Source organism: Belonocnema kinseyi, chromosome 8 (genome assembly GCF_010883055.1).
Source record: "Belonocnema kinseyi isolate 2016_QV_RU_SX_M_011 chromosome 8, B_treatae_v1, whole genome shotgun sequence".
NCBI classification, from domain to species: domain Eukaryota; kingdom Metazoa; phylum Arthropoda; class Insecta; order Hymenoptera; family Cynipidae; genus Belonocnema; species Belonocnema kinseyi.
In genome coordinates this window covers 74599392-74620826 of record NC_046664.1, presented here as the reverse complement: position 1 = coordinate 74620826, position 21435 = coordinate 74599392, and the positions used below count along the sequence as shown (strand labels likewise).

The window sequence follows — 21435 nt, the reverse complement described above, 5'->3', positions numbered from 1 at the left end:
TACTTAAACGTAGTTTTCTTTCGGCTCTTGCATTTCTCAAAGTTTGAGACCGATATTTTATGTATAAAAAAAGTTCGAACGTTCAAAAAATGTTGAGGTTCACAAAAAAGATGAAATAATTTTCAGTGAAGTTCCTACCAAACGTACTTTATTGTACTCTAATACATTTCCCAAAGTTTCAGCTCGATATTTTATTTACAAAAAAAGTTCTTAAGTTCAAAAGAACATTCAGTGAACTGAAAAACTGTCGTCGGTAATATAGGTATTTAGCTGTGTCACATGCCCTTAAAATTCAACTTTTCAACTTTTAAAAATCCATCACTCTGCTTTGAAATTGAATTATTTTCTTACAAATTAATTTTTCTTAACTGAAAAATTTAACTATTCCAATTTAGGTTCAAATATGATTTTTTTTTAGTTGAAAGTTCATGTATTTTTTTAAAAATTCATCTTTTTGGTAGAAAATTATTTTCCTCAGTTGAAAATTGATTTTTTTAGTTTAAAATTTAACTATTCCTTTTGCAAATGAATTATTTTAAACTGAAAATTGAACTATTCCATTTTCGATCGAAATTTGATTTTTTTTCAGTTGAAAATTCTTTTTTTTTTTTAGTAAAAAATTTATTTTTCTTCGTTGAAAATTAATTTTTTAATTTAAAATGCAACTATTCATTTTTAAAATCCATCATTTTAATTGAGAATCAATTACTTTGATTTAAAATTCAACTGTTTTCTTGAAATTTAATTCTTTTTAACTGAAAATTTAACTATTCCATTAACTTTTTTCGTTTAAAAGTTTAGTTAAAGATTCATAATTTTAGTTAAAAATTCATCATTGTAGTTAGAAATTCATAATTTTAGTTTAAAATTAATCATTTATTTGAAATTTTGACTAATTAGTTACAAAGTTTATTACTTTGTTGAAAATGTTAAATTTGTTGTAGAAAATTATATCTTTTTGTTGGTTGAAATTCAGTTTGTTTAACTGAAAATTGAATTACTTATTTTAAGTTGAAAATTTATCCTTTTCAGTAGAAAATTCATACAATTTTTTTGAAAATTCATCTTTTTTGGTAGAAAATTATTTTTTTTTGACTGAAAATTAATCTTTTTAAAAATTCCATTTTTGATTGAAATTGGATTTTTTTGAGTTGAAAATTCATGCTTTTTGTTGAAAATTCGTATTTTTTGATAGAAAATTTATTTTTCTTGGTTGAAAATTCTTCTTTTAGTTTAAAAAGCAACTACTCATTTCGAAAATCCATCATTTTAATTGAGAATTAATCACTTTGATTAAAAATTGAGCTGTTTTCTTAAATATTAGTTCTTTTTAACTGAAAATTTAACTATTCCATTTTTGGTTGAAATTTGATTTTTTTCAGTTGAAAGTTCATGTATTTTTGTTGAAAATTCGTCTTTTTGGATAATAATTCAACTATTTTCAACACTTCAGTAGAAAATTAAACTATTTAGTTACAAAGTTGACTATTAATTTTTTTATTGGTTGAAATTCAATTTGTTTAACTGAAAACTTAACTAATTCATTTTTCAGTTGAAACTTTATCCTTTTTAGTTGAAAATTCATCTTTTTTGGTTGAAAATTTATGTTTTTAGTTTAAAATTCTACTATCATTTTTGAAAATTCATCATTTTAATTAAAAATCTATTATTTTTATTGAAAGCTTAACATTTTGTTAAAATTCTTATTTTTTTAAAACGAATTTGAAAGAATTGGAAGTTCATGTATTTTTGTTGAAAATTTGTCTTTTTTTAAATTTTGAATATTTCAGTTAAAGATTGATAATTTTATTTGAAAAATCATCAGTTCAGTTTAAAATTTAACTATTTAGTTATAAAGTTGACTACTTTGTTGAAAATGTTAACTTTTTGTTGTAAATTATTGTTTTTTTTTGTTTTTTTTTGTTAAAACTCAATTTGTTTAACTGAAAATTTAACTACTTATTTTTAAGTTGAAAATTTATCCTTTTCTGTTGAAAATTCATGCTTTTTGATCAAAATTCATCTTTTTTGGTAGAAAATTATTTTTCTTAGTTGATAATTCATTTTTTGTTTTTAGTTTAAAATACAACTATTCCTTTTGCAAATTAATTCTTTTTGACTAAAAATTAAACTATTCCATTTTTGGCTCAAAATTCGATTTTTTTATCAGTTGAAAGTTCATATATTTTTGTTGAAAATTCGTCTTTTTTATAGAAAATTATTTTTCTTAGTTGAAAATTAATTTTTTAATTTAAAATTCAACTATCAATTTTGAAAATCCATCATTTTAATTGAAAATCAATTACCTTGATTTAAAATTGAACTGTTTTTTGAAAATTAATTTTGTTTAATCGAAAATTGAAGTATTCCCTTATTGGTTGAAATTTCATTTTTTAAATTTGAGAGTTCATGTATTTTGTTGAAAATTCATCTTTTTGGTTAATAATTCAACTACTTCAGTTAAAAATTTTTCACTTCAGTTGAAAATATAACTATTTATTTACAAATTTGACTATTTTGTCAAACATGTTAACTTTTTTTTTTTTGATAATTCGTTCTTTTTATTTATTGAAACTCAATTTCTTTAACTGAAAATGTAACTACTTTATTTTTAAGTTGAAAATTTATCCTTTTTAATTGAAAATTCATCTTTTTGTTTAAAAATTGATATTTTTAGATTAAAATTCTACTATTCCTTTTGAAAATTTATCATTTTAATTAGAAATCGATCATCTTTTTTTGAAATGTTTAATATTTTGTTCAAAAATTTTTTTAATGAATTTGAACGAGTTGTAAGTTCATATATTTGGATGAAAATTCGCCTTTTTGGTTGATAATTCAACTGTTTCAGTTAAAGAATCATAATTTTAGTTTGAGAATTTATCACTTCAGTTGAAAATTTGACTACTCAGTTGAAAATTTGACTATTTGGTTGAAAATTTTAATCTTTTGTTGAAAATTGCTTTTTTTTTGTTTGCTCAAACTTAATTTGTATAACTGAAAAATTAACATTTCATTTTTCCTTAAAAATGTATACTTTTTTCAACTATTTGGTTAAAAATCCATTTATTATGTATTGAATTCAACTGTTTTTTATTTTAAATTAAAATGTTTTTTTGTTTAAATGTCAATTATTACATTTTTTATTGAAAATTCATTTTTTAAATTAAAAGTGCATATTTTCAGGCTAAATATTGAAATTTTGCTTAGAAAATACACTTCTTGGTCGGAAATTCATTTTTTTGTTGAAAATTCGTATTTTTAGATTGAAAATTCGATTCTTTTGTCAAAAAATACGCTCTTCTACATTAAAACTTACTGTTTTTAAATGAAAATTTGACTGTAAAAGTTTTTAGATTAATAAACTTCCAGCGTTCACAATATTTAAATTGTTTTAAGTTTTTCACGGCAAAAAATAAAGTGATTCATTTAATTCTTTAAAATTACTCTTTTTAGCGGAAAATGAGTATTATTGTTTGAAAATTCATCTATTCGAATTAAAAATCTAACTTTTTGGTTTAAAATTCAACTATTTAATTTGAAAATTTATTATTTTCATTGAAAATCGACCATTTGGAATGCAAATGTAACTATTTTATTAAATTTTATTTTTAACTAAAAATTTAACTATTCATTTTTAAAATTAAAAAATGCATATTTTCAGGTTGAAAATTAAACTTTTGTGTGCAAAATGACGCTATTTGGTCGAATGTTAATTTTTCAATTAAAAATTCGTCAATTTTGTGAAAAATTTGCTTTTTTCTACATAAAAAATTATTGGTTTATAATGCAAATATTACTATTCCATTTTTGATTAAAGAGTGATCTTTTTTAGACTGAAAATTCAACTATATGGTTAAAAATAGATGCATTTTGTAGATAATTCGTCTTTTCGGGTAGAAAATTAATTTTTGTTTAAATGCAACCGTTTTGTTGAAAATCCATCTTCTTTGGCTAAATCCAATTGTTTTTTTTTTTTTTGATTGAAAATAAAAATATTTTTTGTTTAAATATAAACTATTATATTTTCTATTTAAAATTCATCTTTTTATGTTCAAAAATCAACTCCTTGGTTTAAAATTGAACTAATTTCTCGAAAATTAATGTTTTTGGTTGAAGATTCATAATTTTATTAGAAAATTCATCTCTGATTAAACATTACTTTTTTAAAACTGTAATTATCTTTACATAAAAATTAATTTTTCAACTATTAGTTAAATCAATTTTTGAACATGATACCTAAAAATTGGTTAATAATTAATTTTGTTATTGTTTGTATCTTTAATCTCAGAAAATGAAAATCCAGTGAATTATTAATTCTTCCCGTTCATACGTTTTAATTTTGCAATTGAAATTAAAATAGTTTTATTCTGAAAAGTATAACCAATTTTCAAATTTTAAATTTGTAAACGATTTGAAGGTGCTTTAAATAATTCAAATTTAAAAAAAAGTTTCAGTATTACAATTCTTGGTAATTCAAAATTTATTCAGTTTTAAATAAAGTGCGTTTCCTATTTAAAATTACTTTATTTTGAACGTTTTTTTTTTTAATTATTTAATTTTAAAAGTTTATAATTTGAAAAATGTTTATTATGAACCATTGAAATTACAGTGAATTTAATTTTTGATATTAAAAAAATTTGTTTAATAAATTATAATCTTATAACTTTTTTGTAATGACAATTTAAAATTATAGAATAACTTTCAATTTGAAACATTCAACTTAGTTTTCAAATTCAAATTGTAAATTTGTAGTCAGTTTGAATTAAAATTACTTTTAAATTCAAAACTTTTATATTTTAAATTATTCAATTTTGAACGCTTCTAATTTTAAAAAAATGCAATTGATTAAAAATAAAATGGTTTAAATTTAAACGCTTTAAATTATAAACGATATAATTTAAATTCCTTTACATTCACATTGCTTAATTTTCAAAAACTAAGTCTACATTTTTTCAATTTAAGAGCTTCTGATTAACAATTGCTCAATTTGAAATAGGTTCCAGTTCGTATTATTTTAATTTTAAATGATTTAACTTAAAACTAATAAAATTTTAATTCCTTTAAATTTAATTCGAAATATTCTTATTTTTTCAAAATTTTTTCTAATCTAAAATTGATTTGGAACTTTTTCTATTCAAAATCGTGCCATGTATTTTAAAAAATTTCAAGCGCTTTAAATTAAAAACTATTAATTATTGTTTTAAAAAATTTGGAAAACTATTAATAATTAAAAATTTGTTTAATGTTTAATTTTTACATTGTTTATTTTTTCTCTGCTTGTAAATTTTTTTTTATTTATAATAATAAGAAAATTTAACTGAGAAAATTTTCGTTTTAGATGCGGCAATCCATCTAGAGAAAATCCAACGATAAGTCAAACGAGGCACAGAACGCATTTGATAAATTGCCTTGATCACATCAATAATTATTTTGAAATGAATTCCAAGGATAATCATGATGCAGTGATTGAAGCTGAACAAATTCGTAGAGCCATGAGAGAACTCGGTAAAATTACTGGCCATGTCAGTACTGAACAAATTTTAGATATTATATTTAAGGACTTTTGTATTGGCAAATAAAAACTCAAATTATATTTTTTATTTTCTTATTTATTATTATTGATTTATTGATTTGTATTTACATTTTTCATATTTTATTAATTTTTTATTATATATTTTACAATTTATTTTATTTTTCATTATATTATAGATATTTTTAAATTTAATTTATGTATATTTATGATTTATTTATTTACTATTAATTTTCTTTTTTATTTAGTATCGATATAAAGCAAGGATTATGTCGATAATACATAGACCATAATTATATATTAGAAGTTAAATATGCAGATAAAAAATATATTCTTAAAAAAAAAACGAATTTTAAACAAAATATTAAATTTTTCATCCAAAACAGATTAAGCTTCAGCTATAAAATTTGATATTTCAAACAAAATATATTTTAATTTTACATAAAAACAATCGAATTCAATCAAAAAGACATTTTGCCCTGAACAGTTAATTTTAAAAAAATAATTTTTAAGAAAGTAGTTTAACTTTCAACCAATTTGTTGATTTTTAAACAAAAAGAGATTATTATTCAACCAAGAGGATTAGGTTTCTACCGAAAAATACAATTTATTTAAATTTTAAACCCAAAAAATTGAATTTTCAAACAAATTGTTAAATTTTCAAGCCCAAGAGACGAATTTTCAACAAAATTTTTTTTTTCAAATCAGACAAATGTTTAACTCAAATTATGAATTTTCAAAAAAAAAAAATTTTGAACAATATAGATTTTTTTCAACAAAGTGGTTGACTTTTAAATAAAAAAATATGGTTTTTAACCAAGATTATTATTTTTCTACCAAAAAGACGAATTTTCAATCAACGATTTAAATGTTAAATTAAAAATTATAAATAAGTAACCAAAGAATAATTAAATTTCAAGAAAGTTAATTTGAACTAAAAAGTTGAAATTTCTACTGAAAAAAGACGAATTTTTAACTAAAAAAGATGAGGTTTTAACAAAATGTTAATTTCTCAACAAGCTTTAAATTTTTAACCATCATATGTGAATTTTTAACAAGAAAGTTAATTTTCAACTAAATTTCTACCAGATTTTTCAGTGAAAAAAAAAGCATTTACCAAACTTTTGAATTTTTAACCCAAAAAGATGTATTTTTGATAAGAAATTGTTAAATTTTGAAGCCAAAGAGACAAATTTTCAAAAAAGAAAATGAACTTTTTAACTAAGAAGATAAAAAATATCCCAGGAAAAAAAAATGGTATTAAAAAATGAATTTTTAACAAAATAGTTTAATTTTTAAACAATGAGACGAGTCTTTAACCAAAAGGCATTTTAAACAATATAGATTTATTTTCAACCAAGTGATTCACTTTTAAATAAAAAAATATGGATGTTAACCAAAACTATTATTTTTTTACCAAAAACACGAATTTTCAATTAAATATTTAAATTCTAAATTAAAAATGATAAATATGTGACCAAAGAATAATGAAATTTCAAGTTAAAAAATGTTAACACTAAAAAAAATTTCAATAACAAAAGGTATTCCAACTAAATCTATTTTAAGTTTAAATCAAATTAAAAGTTGAAAAGAAAAAATATTTTGATTTAATTCTTGTATTTTTAACACCAAAAACACCAATTTTTGACAAAAGAGCAGAATTTTCAATCTGAAAATGTCAAATTTCAACAAAAAATTTATTTTTTTTTACAAAAGAGTTAAATTTTTAAGACAAAATAATTACGCTTTAACAAAATTGTTGAATTTTCTACGCAAAAAGTCTGATTAAAAAAAAATAATTTTTCGACCAAAAAAGACAAGGTTTTAACAAAAAAGTATATTTTCAACTAAATAGCTGAAATTTATATTAAAAATCGACAAATTATCAACAAAACAGTTGGATTTGAAACCGAAAACAATTACGTTTTGACAAAATTGTTGAATTTTCGAACAACTTTCAAACAGATTTTTCTGTAAAAAAAATGGTTTACTATTTTTTTATATTTTTGAACCAGAAAGACAAATTTTGTATAAAAGAGTAATATTTTCAAACATTGAATGTCAATTTTCAACCAAATAGTTGAATTTTCAACCAAACAGTTAACTGTCACCAAAAAAGTTAATTTTTAACTAAATGGTTAAAATTTCTACTCAAAAACACGAATTTCTTACAAATAGTTGTATTTTCAAATAAAAGGGATAAACTTTTAACAAAATTGTTGATTTTTCAACAAAGAGTTAAATTTTTAACAACCATAAAAGATGTATAAAAAAATGGTAATTTTCAAACTGAAAATGTGAATTTTCAACCAAATAGTTGCATTTTCTACGAAAAAGTTGAATTTTTGTCCAAAACGGTCGACTTTTTAACAAAATTGTTGACTTTTCAAGAAAACATTGAAATTTTTAGTTTGAAAATTCAGTTTAATTTTCAACCTAAAAATCTAAATATCCAAGAAAATAGTAAATCTTAAACAAATAGTCAAAAATTCTGCTCATAATAGTTGGATTTCTTCATTGAGTTCTGTTAATTTAGTTTGAATTTAAGAGAAATAACGAGAAAAGGGATTTTGATTATTTACAGACTACAGAATAATAGTTTAAATAAACATTGAATTTAATTTTTAATAAAAAAAAATATTTCTAAATTTGTATTTATAAATAATAAATTAGAAAATTCCAATTACCGAAACTTAATACTAAAAATGTATGTCTTCAAAATTGAAACTCTTCGAAAGTTAGAAGTTCCCATAACACCTACAAACATCTATATAATTCAAAAAGTAGCCGCCAAAATTTGAATTTCCTTCTAGATGGCGCCTCGAGACATTTTTCACGCACGCGCAAAACGCGTTTTTCCTTCTTTCTTTCAACGTGGTTTATGAGAGCGAAGGTTCGTGAAAAAGTAATCCTAAAATATTAAGAAAATCTATTGAATTTGGTAGATTTAATTGCTAAATTTCAATAAATTAGAGACCGTTTTTCACTTCTTTATAATTATTTTTCATATAAATGCTCGGAGTTTTGTGTTAAGTGTGACATTCGACATAACCTTTAACTTGTGCGTTTGTTTTCTCCAGGATGGCTCCCAGGTACGAATTGGCCGTAGGCCTCAACAAAGGTCACAAAACGACGAAAATCCGAGTGGCGAAAAACAAATCCGAAAAGGAAAAAACCGTTGCTATCCGCCCAGCCAGGCTAAAGGGGGTAAGTTGTTAATTATAACACATAACCTAAAAGTTGCACCTAAATTTTAATGTTTTTCAACTATCACGCCTGATCCTCGTGTTTAGGTTGTAAAAGTATTATTTATGTATATAAATTTCATTCACTGATAATTTTTATTCATATGTTGGCAAACATTTATTGTTTTTTGTAGTTAAAATATCAGAGTTTTCGGAACTTCTTTATTTGTTAAATTGTTGGAGTGTAGTTTTAGGGGCTTCTTTTTTTTGTATCTTTTGAAATTTTTGAAATTTGTATTTTACACCTACAATTTTAATCTTATTTTGGAACTATAAACGCTATCTGTTTGCAAATATTTGGAGCGTGCCCGTTACCACGTGAAATGTGCTTCTTTTAAAGATAAAGTAACGCGAAAAATTTGTTTATTGCAGTCTGGCTAAATGTGCAATTCTCTTGAAATTTCAATAATGCTCTTGTTCTGTTGAAAAGGCTTATAATAAGTTTTTAAATACAACTTCTCTACATTTTATTTCTCGTCGCTTTTTCCCGGTTTTGATAATAACAAAATAATAGGTTGGATACAACTTTTATCTCCGTATCGTGCGGAAATGATTAAAAGTATGTTTTGAATAGATGAAAAAACGAAGGCATTACATCTATTTTGTAAAATTATAAATAAATAATTTTTTATTTAATTGAAAAGTTTTGAAAGTTGAAGCTAATGGGTAATTCAATTTTTAATAGTAAAAAATTCAATTGTTGAAAATTGATAATTTAATTTTCACTATTGAAAATTGAATAAAATTGAACATTGAGCTGTCAGCAGTTGATTTTTTTTTATTTTTTAACTTTTGAATTCAATATGAGATTTTAATAAACAAACACTGTAATCGAAAAACATTTTTTCAAAAATAAGATTTTTTTGAAAACGGGTTGCTACTGGCACAAAATATTTTGGGAAATTAATAATCATCCGATAATGCACTCTCAGTCAGGAATGTTTAATCCATTTTCGAAAAAAATAACTTATTGAAATGTTTCTATAGATTGAAATGTTAATTTAATAAAATTCATTTCCAATTTTCTTTTATTTTTAACAGTTAAATTTTCTTTAATTTTTAAGTGTTGAAAAATCAGCTTTTTGAAATTGAATAAAATTTATAATTCAACTTTTGAAAATCGAAGAAAATTGAATTTTTATCTATTCGCAATTGAATTTTCAACCATCTAAAATCGAAGAAAATTGAACATTGAGTTTTCAATAGTTGAATTCAACATGGGAATTTAATAAACAAAAATTTCAATCCATAAAATACTCATCAAATAGTGGAATCTCTAGCGGGAATTTATGAGGTTTAAAAAAATTCTAACCCTGATCATCTCGGTGTAACTTCTTTTTTTATTTGTAAAAATTAATGCTTAATCCAACATTTAAAAGATTTTTTAAAACTGCCGAAGCCCAGCTTTGAATAATCCGGCAAATTTAAATAATAAAACAAGAAAAAAATATTTTTTTATTTAAAATTTGAAACGATTTTTTGTTTATAATTGTTTTTTTTATCTTGCAGGGTTTAATTCGAAAATAATCCTAATTTAATTTATATTTATGGAATTTCAAATGAATTCTACATATTTTAATTGATTGTGACGATTTCCAAAGATTTTAAAGGATGTTAAAAAATTTCTATAGAAATTTATAGAATAAATTACATTTTATTTCAAGGGATTTATACCGATTTCAATATTTCAAACGATATGAAGAATACGAAGAAATTTCAAAGGGTTTGAAATATTTTAGGATATTTTAAGAGATTCTAAAGGACGTCTCATTAAAAAAATGTGTAGAACTATACAATTTAATATAAAAAGGTTTTTTTTTTCTTTTTTGAATGTAAAATTACATGTTTCAGCTTTCCCCCTTTTTTTTAAAAAAAAAAGTTACGCTATTTTCCCTTTTTTGAGCTTTTTATTCTGTGATTTGTGCCTGGAAAATCTGAAAATGTCCTGGAATTTTTAAATTCGACTTTTGTAGCAAACCCTTAAATCATAGTTTTAAAAATAAATTTAATAATTATTTTAGCGTCAAACAAAACACAGCAAATTTGTTCGTGACTTGATCCGTGAAGTCACCGGGCATGCTCCTTATGAGAAGCGTGCTATGGAATTGTTGAAGGTCTCCAAAGATAAGCGAGCCCTCAAATTCTTGAAGAGGAGGGTAAGTCTTCCTTTTATTTAAGCAATAATAATTTTCAATCATGAAAATTTAAAATATACGACCTTTTGCAACTCAAGCTACTTTCATCAAACAAAAAATGTAATTGTTTATATTTTAAATAAGAAAAGTTTAAAAAAATTTTTAAACAGTTGAATTGAACCAATAAGGACGAATTTTCAATCAGAAAAGATTTTTTAGTCAATAAATAATTTTAAAAAATACTAACAAATGTTAAATTTTCGAGCCAAAAACACGAGCTTTTAACAAAATAACTGAACTGTAAATAAAATAAATTTTGTAGATAAATTTTTTAACGAAAAGATTAATTTTATACAAAAAAAAAAGGTTTTTCAAGAAAATACATTAAATTTGTTATCAAAAAGTTAGATTTTAAACTAAGAAGATTAATTTTTTTTCTTCCAAAAAAGACATCCAAATTTTATTTGACGAATTTTTAGTTCATATTATTTTTATTTCTAACATTTTTTTTACTGAATGGTTGAATTTTTATATCAGAAATATTTATTTTTAAATAAAAGTAGAGTAGGCAAATTTTCATTTGAAAGAAATTATTTTCAATAAGAAAAAAACTTATTTCATTAAGAAAATCTGAATTAAAAAAAAAGTGAAATGGCAACCAAGGATTTGAATTTACAATGAAAAAATTTCTTTTTATTAAAAAAAAAAAAAAAAAACGAATTTAAAACTAAAATTACGAATTTTCAGCCAAACGAAATTTCACAAACAAAAAATTGAATTGATGAAATTTCTAACAAAAAATTGATTTTTTACCAAAAAAAAACAAAACAATTTTTGATAAATTACGTAAATCTTCAAGTAAATAGTTCGAACAATGGATGTAATGTCTGTCCATATTTTATATGAATAATTTTCAGTTTGTGTTATTTTCGTTCTATTTTTTAAAAGTAAAAAGTTGAGTTTTTAAATCGGAAAAGTTCAATTTTTTAATAAAAATAGATTAGTCAATTTTTTACAAGGGAGAATTAATTTCCAATAATAATAAACAAAAAAAAAACGATTTTTCTACAAAACAGTTTTATTTTGTACCAAATTGTTGAATTTTATAACACATAGTTGAATTTTCAAAGCAAAAAGACGAATTTTCTAACTAGAAATATACATTTAAAAAAAAACGAATTTTTAACTAAAATTATTAATTTTTAAAGAAAAAAAAAAATCTTTAAAGAAAGTAGTTAACTTTCATTTTCAAGCATGGAGTTTAATTTTAAACGACAAATAAAACTAAATTATTAGTACAAATTTATATATTAATATTCATTATTGTGATATTTATTGATAATCATTAGTATATTAGTAATTTTAATAATATTATATTACATTTAATAGTTGAAGAAAAGAATTACTTAATTTAAAAATAATAAAAACAGTTGGATTTTACCAAAAAAGATGAATTTTGAACAAAATACTTGATTTATAACCAAAAAATGTGTTTTTCTACAAAAAAAAATTACGAATTTTCAACAAAAATGTTCAATTAAAAAAAAAGTTCTTTTTCATTCGAAACAGATTAATTTTTTTCCAGACTTTTTTTAACCAAAAAGATAAATTTTCAATTAAACAAAAATTTTTAGTCAAAAAAGAGAAAAAAATTCAGTCAAATTATTGAATTTTCAAATAAAAAGTATGACTTTAACAAAGATAAATTTCGAAGAGAATAATACAATTTTGATCATTTATAGATTAAAAAATAACATTCAAAAAAATTTGATATTAATTTTTTATACTTTTAAAATATTAGGTTAGAAAATTGAAAATTTTGCTGAAAAAATCAAGTTAATTTATGCAATTTATTAATTATTATTTTAATTTACAGTTGGGAACTCACATTCGTGCTAAGAGGAAGCGTGAAGAACTTGGTAACATTCTTGTCCAGATGAGGAAGGCTGCTGCTCACCATTAGTAGCTTTTTGTAAGGATATACATTTTAAGTCAATAAACATCTTTTGGCAAATTTTCGAATTTTTGTCTCCTTAAAATTAATTATTTTATATTTAGATTGTAATAAATAACTTGATAAATTTTATGATTTCTTTAAACAAAATTTAATTAACAAATGCATTAATCAGGTATTTTTCTATAGAAAAACTTTTTTTTTTCTATTTCAACTTTTTTAATTAGGAATTTAATGATAACTTCAGCAAAATTTATAATTTTTTTAGCCATTTGATGATTTTTTTAAACAAATACATTAATCAGGCATTCGTCGACAGAAAAATTCGTTTTTTTTTCATGTCAACTTTTTTAATTAGGAACTTAATGAAATATTCAGCAATATTTATAATTTTTTGAGCAATTTTGTGATTTTTTAAAACAAATTTAATAAACAAATTCATCTTTAGTTGAAAATGTAACTACTTTGTTGAAAATCAATTTTTTAAACGAAAAATTTAACAGAAAATTTGAACATTCTATTTTTGGTTGACAATTTATTTTTCTTTTATGAAAATTTAACTATTTGGTTGAAAATTGTTTTTTTTTTATTTTAAATAAAAAATGAAACTAGTTTGAAGATTTATGTACATTTTGAAAAATTCGCCCTTTTTGTAAAAAATTCATCAGTTTGGTTGGAAAGTAATTTCTTTAACTGAAAATTTAAGTGGTCCGTTTTTAGTTGTAAATTGATTTTTCTAGTTTAAAATTGAACAATTTGGATGGAAAATTGTGTTTTTTAATTCAAAATTCAACTACTTCGTTGAAAATTCACCTTTGTTAAAAAATAAATTTTTCACATAGAAAATTATTTTTGTCCTGCAAAGTTATTCTTCTTGTTTAGAAATTATTCTTTTCATTGAAAAATTTAAGTATTCCAGTCAAATATTTTTATCATTTTAAATGAAAATTCATCTTTTAGATTGAAAATAAAATTCTTTGGTTGAAATGTTAAAAACGAGATATTTTTGTTGTTGAAGATTTATCGTTTTGATTTAAAATTTATCTCTGGTTGAAAATGTAACTATTTTGTTAAAAATCAATTTAACTTTTTCTGTTGATAATTCGATTTTTTTTAGTAGAAAATTATTTTTTTCTTTGAAACTTGATCTTGTTCAAAAATTCATCTGAAAAAAAATTCTTGTCGAAAATTAATTTCTTTCGAAAATTTAACTTCCATTTTTAGTTTAAACTTGATTTTTCTAGTCCAAATTTTAAAAATTTGCATGAAAGTTTGTCTTTTTAATGAAAATTCAAGTACTTCATTAATTGAGTTAAATATTGAGCATTTTAATTGAAAATTCATCTTTTAGTTAGAAATAAAATAATTTGGTTGAAAGTTAAACTTTTATTCATAATTAATTTTTTTTGGTTGAAAAATCATCGTTTTAATTGAAAATTAATTTCTTTGGTTGAACATTTATTTTTTGACAAAATTTAAAATTAATCACTGATTTGAAAATGTAAATATTTTGTGAAAAATAATTTTACCCTTTTTTGGTGAAAATTCGACTATTTCGTTGAAAATTCGATTTTTTTCGGTATAAAATTATTTTTTTCTTTGAAAGTTGATCTTGTTTAAAAAAAGTTTGTTAAAAAAATTCTTGAAAATCCATTTCTTCAACTGTAAATTTAACTTCAATTTTTAGTTTAAAATTGATTTGTCTAGTTCAAAGTATAAAAATTTGGATGAAAATTAGTTGTCTTTTTAAATTGAAAAGTCAACAACTTCGTTGAAAATTCACGGATTGTGTTAAAAATCGATTTTTTAAAATAGAAAATTAGTTTTTTCTTTGAAATTAATCTTGTTTAGAATTTATTCTTTTCAGTTAAAAATGTAAGTATTCTAGTTAAATAATAATCATTGTAATTGAAAATCCATTTTTTAGGTTGGAAAATAAAATTTTTTGGTTGAAACTTAAACTCTTGTTAAAAATAAAATATTTTTGCTGTTAAAGATTCATCGTTTTAATTCAAAATTCATCTCTGGTTAAAAATGTAACGATTTTTTGAAAATAAATTTAGCTTTTTCCATTGAAAATTAAACTATTAGGTTGAAAATTGATATTTTGCATTTAAAAATTAAAATATTTGTTAAAAAAATTATTTATTTTGAAAAATTTGCCGTTTTTTCTTTTTTGAAAATTAATCTTTTTGATATAAAATTCATCTATTCCAGTTAAAGGTTCACAATTTTAGTTGAAAGTTCATCAGTATGGTTGAAAATTAATTTCTTCAACTGAAAATTTAACTGTTCCATTTTTAGTTTAAAAAATGATTTTTATAGTTCAAAGTTTAACAATTTGGATGAAAATTGGTCTTATTTAATTAGAATTCAACCATTTTGTTAAAAAATCAAATTTTTTGCGTAGAAAATTATATTTTTTCTTTTAATTTAATCTGCTTGGTTAAAAAATTTTCATTACAGTTTAAAAAAATCCATTTTAATTGAAAATTCATCTTTTAGGTTGAAAATAAAATTATTTGGTTAAAAGTTAAACTCTTGTTTAAAATTAATATTTTATAATTTTACTTAAAAATTTATCTCTGGTTGAAAATTCATTTTTTGACTGAAAATTTAATTATTTTATTTTTGGTTAAAAAAATGTAGTTTTTAGTAGAAAATTAGTATTTTTGTGTGGAAATTAATCTTTTTTTGTCAAAAATTCAATTCAATTTAAAGATTTATCCTTCTGATTTAAAATTCAATCATTCTAGTTAAATATTTACAATTTTATTGGAAAGTTTGTCACTTTATTTGAAAATATAACTATTTTTTGAAAGTTTTTTCATTTTTAAAAGAGATTAATTGAACTGAAGATTTAACTTATTCCAATTGAAAATTCCATATTTGTAGTTGAAAATATAACTGCTTGGTTAAAAATTAATTTTTTTAATTTAATTATTTCAGTATTTTTTACTATTTATCCTTTTTAATAAAAAATTTTTTTATTTAAAAATTCAACTTTTTAGTTCAAGATTCATTGTTTTAATTGAAAACTCTTATGATTAATTTTAAATTAATTTTTTTTACTAGAAATGCTACTATTCCATTTTCAGTTGAAAATTATTATTTTTGTAGTTCACAATTTAACCCTGGTTGAAAATTAGTCTTCTTTTATTAAAAATAGAATTATTTCGTAAAAAATGCATTATTTTGCTGAAAATTTATATTTTTTTTTAGTAGAAAATGAATTTTTTTATTTGAAAATTGATCTTTTTGTGTAAAAATTCTAATTTTTTTGGTACAAAATTCTTGTTTTTATTGTTTGTTTTAAGTTAATCTTATTGTTGAGATATTCTTCTTTTCAGTTAAAAATGCAACTATTTCAGTTAAATATTTATCATTTTAATAGAAAATTCATCTTTTAGATTGAAAATAAAATTATTTGGTTAAAAGTTAAACTATTTTGTTGATAATAAAAATTGTTTTTGAAGATTCTTCGTTTTAATTGAAAATTCATTTCTTTGGTTGAAGAATGAACAATTGAACACTCATTTTTGACTAAAAATTTAATTATTTAATTTTTGATTAAAAAATGGATTCATTATTTCAGTGAAAAATTCAACTTTCTGGTTTAAAATCCAACTTCCAATTAAATATTAAAAATTTTATTTGAACATTTGTCACCTGCGAAAATATAATTATTTTAAAGTTAGTTTTTTGTTGTTTTAAAACATTAATTTTTTATCATGAAATTTAATTATTTAAGTTTTGGTTGACAATTTATCTTTTTTAATAAAAATTAACTTTTTATTTGATAATTCAATTATTTCAGTTCAAGATTCATTGTTTTAGTTGAAAACTCTTGTTTTTGGTTTAAAATTAATTTTTTTTATTAAAAATTTTACATTTTTCATTTTCAGCTGAAAATTATTATTTTTTTAGGTGAAAATTTGTCTAACTAAAAACGCAACTATATTGTTAACAATTCATGTATTTTTTGGACAGAAAAGTAACCTTTTTGTTTAGAAATTCATCTTTTAGGTTTGCAATAAAATTATTTGGTAGAAAGTTAAACTATTTTGTTAAAAATAAAATTTGTTGTTAAAGATTCGTCGTTTTAATTAAAAATCATTTCTTTGGTTGAAGAATGAGCTAAAAAATTGTATTTTTTCGTAGAAAATTAATCTTTTTTTATTTGAAAATTAATCTTCTTGGTTAAAAATTAACATTTTGTCGTGAAAATTCAAGTTTAAAATTCACTTTTTTAGTTTAAAATTAAACTATTCCCGGTGAAGATTCATAAGTTTATTTGAACATTAATCACTTTGATTTATTGGAAAATTAAAGTATTTTTTTTCAAAATTAATTAATTTTAATTAAAGTTCAAACAAATGTTTGCGTTTTGCGGCAAATATGAGCGGTAAAATTGAGAAACTTGACAGCGAAAAAACGGGATATCTCTAGGAATGTGAAATCGTCCGCCGAATGGCCACCTTGAGATTTTTGAAAGGAATCATTCAAAATTATTGCATTTTTGAAATTTTCATTGAATATCGAATCAGAGTAACTAAATAATCACAAAAAGTGGAACTCGTATTTTGTAGTTTTCGATGCCGGTTTCGTTTTCCAATGTATTCCGAAATCCGCGAACGAATATATTACATTCAATCGTCGGTTCATCAAAACCACCCGTATTCACTGTGAGATTTATAGCAGCTGTTCCATGCTTTCAATAGCGATTCAAAATGAAATACACGGGCTTGGCCTTTGTATTATTTTCTGGAAATACGTAGCGGGAAAATTACAAAAAAAAGAAGATAATTCCAGAGTGTGTGAGCTTGATAGGCCATTGGTAAACATTATAGTTTATCGGGGATGAGCCAGTAATTATTTACTGTTTTCAGAAAAATACACTAGTTAAGAAAAAATTGAACGTTGACTATATATATATATTTTATATAATATAATATGCAAATAATATAAGTAATGTGTGATGGAAGAGTGTCATTGGAGTTAGTTTATTATTCATCAATTTTCTTGAAAATTGATCTTTCTGCGTTTAAAATTAAAGTTGTTTGTTGAAATTTTGCATTTCTGGATAAATAATAAATATTTTTGGTTAAAAAATAACTTTTTTCTAAAAAAATATTTTTTGTGTGCGTCAAAATTCAACAATTTGTTTTAAAATAAAATATTTGTTGATAGAAAATTAATCTTCTGGTTTGAAATTTACCTTTCTTACTTGAAAAATCATGTATTTTGTTAAACAAATAATCTTTTGATAGAAAATTAAAGTAGTTTGTTAAAACTTTCTCTTTTTGTGTAAATAATTAATATTTTTGGTTAAAAAGTCATTTTTTGATTAATGATTCATTATTTTAGTTAAAAATTCACGTATTTTGCTTAAAATTAATCTTTTTTGCTCAAAAATAATTTGTTCGTGTGTAAAAATTCAATAATTTGTTTTAAAATAAATTATTTGTTGATAGAAAATTAATCTTCTGGTTTGAAACTTACCTTTCTTATTTGAAAATTCATGTATTTTGTTTAAAAAAATATTTTGATAGAAAATTAAAGTAGTTTGTTTAAAATTTGTCTTTTTGGGTAAATAATTAATATTTTTGGTTAAAGATTCATCATTTTAGTTAAAAACTAACGTATTTTGGTTGTACTTAATCTTTTTTGCTAAAAGAATATTTTTCCCTTTGTAAAAATTCAACTGTTTGTTTAAAAATAAATTATTTGTTGATAGGAAATTAATCTTCTGGTTTGAAACTTAGCTTTCTTATTTGAAAAATCAAGTATTTTGTTAAAAAAATAATCTTTTGATAGAAAATTAAAGTAGTTTGTTGAAACTTTGTCTTTTTGGGTAAATAATTAATATTTTTGGTTAAAAAATAACTTCGTTAATGATTTTAGTTAAAAATTCACGTATTTTGGTTAAAATTGATCTTTTTTGCTAAAAAATTTGTTTGTGTAAAAATTCAACTATTTGTTTAAAGATAAATTATTTTTTTATGGAAAATTAATCTCCGGGTTTGAAAACTTAACTTTCTTACTTGAAAATTCATGTATTTTGTGAAAAAATCATCTTTTAGTAGAAAATTAAAGTCGTTTCTTGAAACTTTGTCTTTTTGAGAAAATAATTAGTACATATTTTTGGTTAAAAATAATTTTTTTTGTTAATGATTCATTATTTTAGTTAAAAATTTATGTATTTGGGTCAAACTTGATCTTTTTTGCTAAAAAATTATTCCTTGTGTGTCAAAACTCAACTGTTTGTTTAAAAATAAATTATTTGCTGATAAAAATTTAATTTCCTAATTGAAATTTACTTTCTTACTTGAAAAATCATGTGTTTTGTTAAAAAAATAATCTTTTCATAGAAAATTAAGTAGTTTGTTGAAACTTTCTCTCTTTGGGTGAATAATTAATATTTTTCGTTAAAAAATAATTTTGTTGGTTAATGATTCATTATTTTAGTTAAAAATTCACGTATTTTAGTTAAAATTGATCTTTTTTGCTAAACAAATATTTTAACGTTTTAAAAAATGCAACTATTTATTTAAAAATAAATTAATTTTTAATAGAAAATTAATCTTCTGGTTTGAAAATTTATCTTACTTACTTGAAAAATTATGTATTTTGTTGAAAAATCCTCTTTGTAGTAGATAATTAGTTTCTTTTGTGTTTAAATTGAATTAAATTATTGAAATTCCATGCATTTTGTTAAAAATGCATCTTTATTGGTAACAAGTTAATATTCTTGTTTGAAGATTAAATTATGCTCTTGAAACTTTGTCTTTATGTTTAAAAATGCATCTCTTTTTGCTTGAAGATGCAACTTTCGGTTTGAAAATTTAACTTTTCGAGATAAAAAATAAAATATTCATCAATTTGGTTTAATATTTATTTGTTTTTTGGTTGATGACTCATTATTTTAGCTAAACATTCATTTATAATACACCTAATAAAATATAATTGTAATAATAACATTTTTTGTTAATAAATTCTTTTGAATATTCGTCTGTGTTGCTAACAAATTTATTTCTTGGTTAGAAAATTAATTTCTTTAGTTAAAAATGATTTTTTTGGTTGATTAATCATTTTAGTTGAAAACTTAGTCATTTCGGAAATAATAAAATTTTTTTATTGAAAATTCACCTTTTTGGGTAAAAGTTCAACCATTTGTTTAAAACTATTTTTTTTTTTAAATTTATCTCTTCAGTTGCATTTTTTAAAGTTATATTTAGTTTTCTTGTTGAAAATTCATTTATTTTGTTAAAAATTTATCTTTTTTGTTAGTAAGTTAATCTTCTTGTTTGACATTCAAGTATTATTGCTGAAACTTTATCTTTGGTTAAAAAATTAATTCTTTTGGTTAAAAATTCATCTCTTTTGGTTGAAGATACCTTATTTTTGAAAATTTGGTTAAAAATTCCTCTCTTTGGTAAAAAATTAATGTCCTTAATTAACAATTCATCTTTGTAATTGAAAATGAGTTTTTTGGCGTTTAAATTTTATTTTCGTATTGAAAATGCATGCACTTTGTTAAAAATTAATATTTTTTGGTAGCGAGTTAATCTCCTTGTTTGAAAATTTAAGTATTTTGTTGAAACTTTGGCTTATTGATTAAAAAATCCTCTCCGGTTAAAAATTAAACTCTTTTAGTTGAAGATTTACCTTTTCGTTTGAAAATTTAATTTTTCGAAATAAAAAAATCAATTTTCTTGTCTTTGTTGGTAAAGTTTTTATCTTTTTGGTTAAAAAATTAATTTCTTTCGCTAAAATTAGTTTTTTGATTGATGATTAATCATTTTAGTCAAAAATGTGTTCATTTGGGATATAATAACAATTTTTGTTAAAAATTCATCTTTTTGGGTACAAATTCAACTATTTGTTTATAATTTTTTTTGGGTAGAATATGTGCCATTGATTAAAAATTCGTCTCTTTAGTTGATACTTTTTTATGTTTAAATTTATTTTTCTAATTGAAAATTCGTTAAGAATTCGTTAAGTTCGTTAATCAGACATTTTCGATAAAAATTTAAATAGTTAAATCATTTAAAAATTTTGTTTGGGCCATTTTTTTAGATTAAAAAGTTTGATGTACAGCTATTTGTAGTATTCAGAAAGCCAAAAAATGTATCTAAATGACTTTTTTTGATAAAATGAAAATTATTAGAGTTATAGCATTTATAAGATTTAAAAAATCAACTAAAAATCAAAATTTTATGCCAAAAAAGCACGATATGAAAAAAGTCAAGAAAGGAAAACTTTTCCTTTGAAAGCCCTACAAGATGATCATAAAAACTTTTGGGATTTTCTTGAAAAATCGAAAATTCAAATTTTTATTGTACAAAAAATAAGGAAAAATTAAAAGTTCGCTTTTGTGGTCAAACTATGCAAGATGCGAAAAAAGACAAATGAAAAAAAATTGTGATGGCAAAAAAGATCTACAAAGGGGGAGGGTCGGTAAGTCCGGTTTTTGGCCTAATTTATTTTTGGACCAAAAAATCTGAAAAAATCATGGTAGTATTTTATAAGTATCCCGAGTCGATTGCACGCTAAACGGACTACCCT

General features: G+C 21.5%; 2 protein-coding genes across 2 annotated transcripts in view; both read left to right on the top strand.

Moving 5' to 3' along the window:
* Positions 1 to 8709, top strand: part of LOC117178553 (tRNA modification GTPase GTPBP3, mitochondrial) — a 14631-nt gene extending 5922 nt beyond the window's left edge. Inside the window, exons 3-5 of the mRNA XM_033369981.1 lie at positions 5342 to 5525; positions 8347 to 8426; positions 8614 to 8709. Of these exons, the coding sequence (XP_033225872.1) occupies positions 5342 to 5525; positions 8347 to 8418 (256 nt within the window). The 3' untranslated portion in view covers positions 8419 to 8426; positions 8614 to 8709. The remainder of the gene's footprint in view (positions 1 to 5341; positions 5526 to 8346; positions 8427 to 8613) is intronic.
* Positions 8347 to 12927, top strand: LOC117178901 (60S ribosomal protein L36). Its single transcript, XM_033370432.1, has 4 exons — positions 8347 to 8426; positions 8614 to 8740; positions 10800 to 10934; positions 12790 to 12927. The coding sequence occupies exons 2-4, from the start codon at positions 8615 to 8617 to the stop codon at positions 12874 to 12876; spliced, it is 348 nt and encodes a 115-aa protein (XP_033226323.1). The 5' UTR covers positions 8347 to 8426; position 8614; the 3' UTR covers positions 12877 to 12927.
* Positions 12928 to 21435: the final 8508 nt, after the last annotated feature.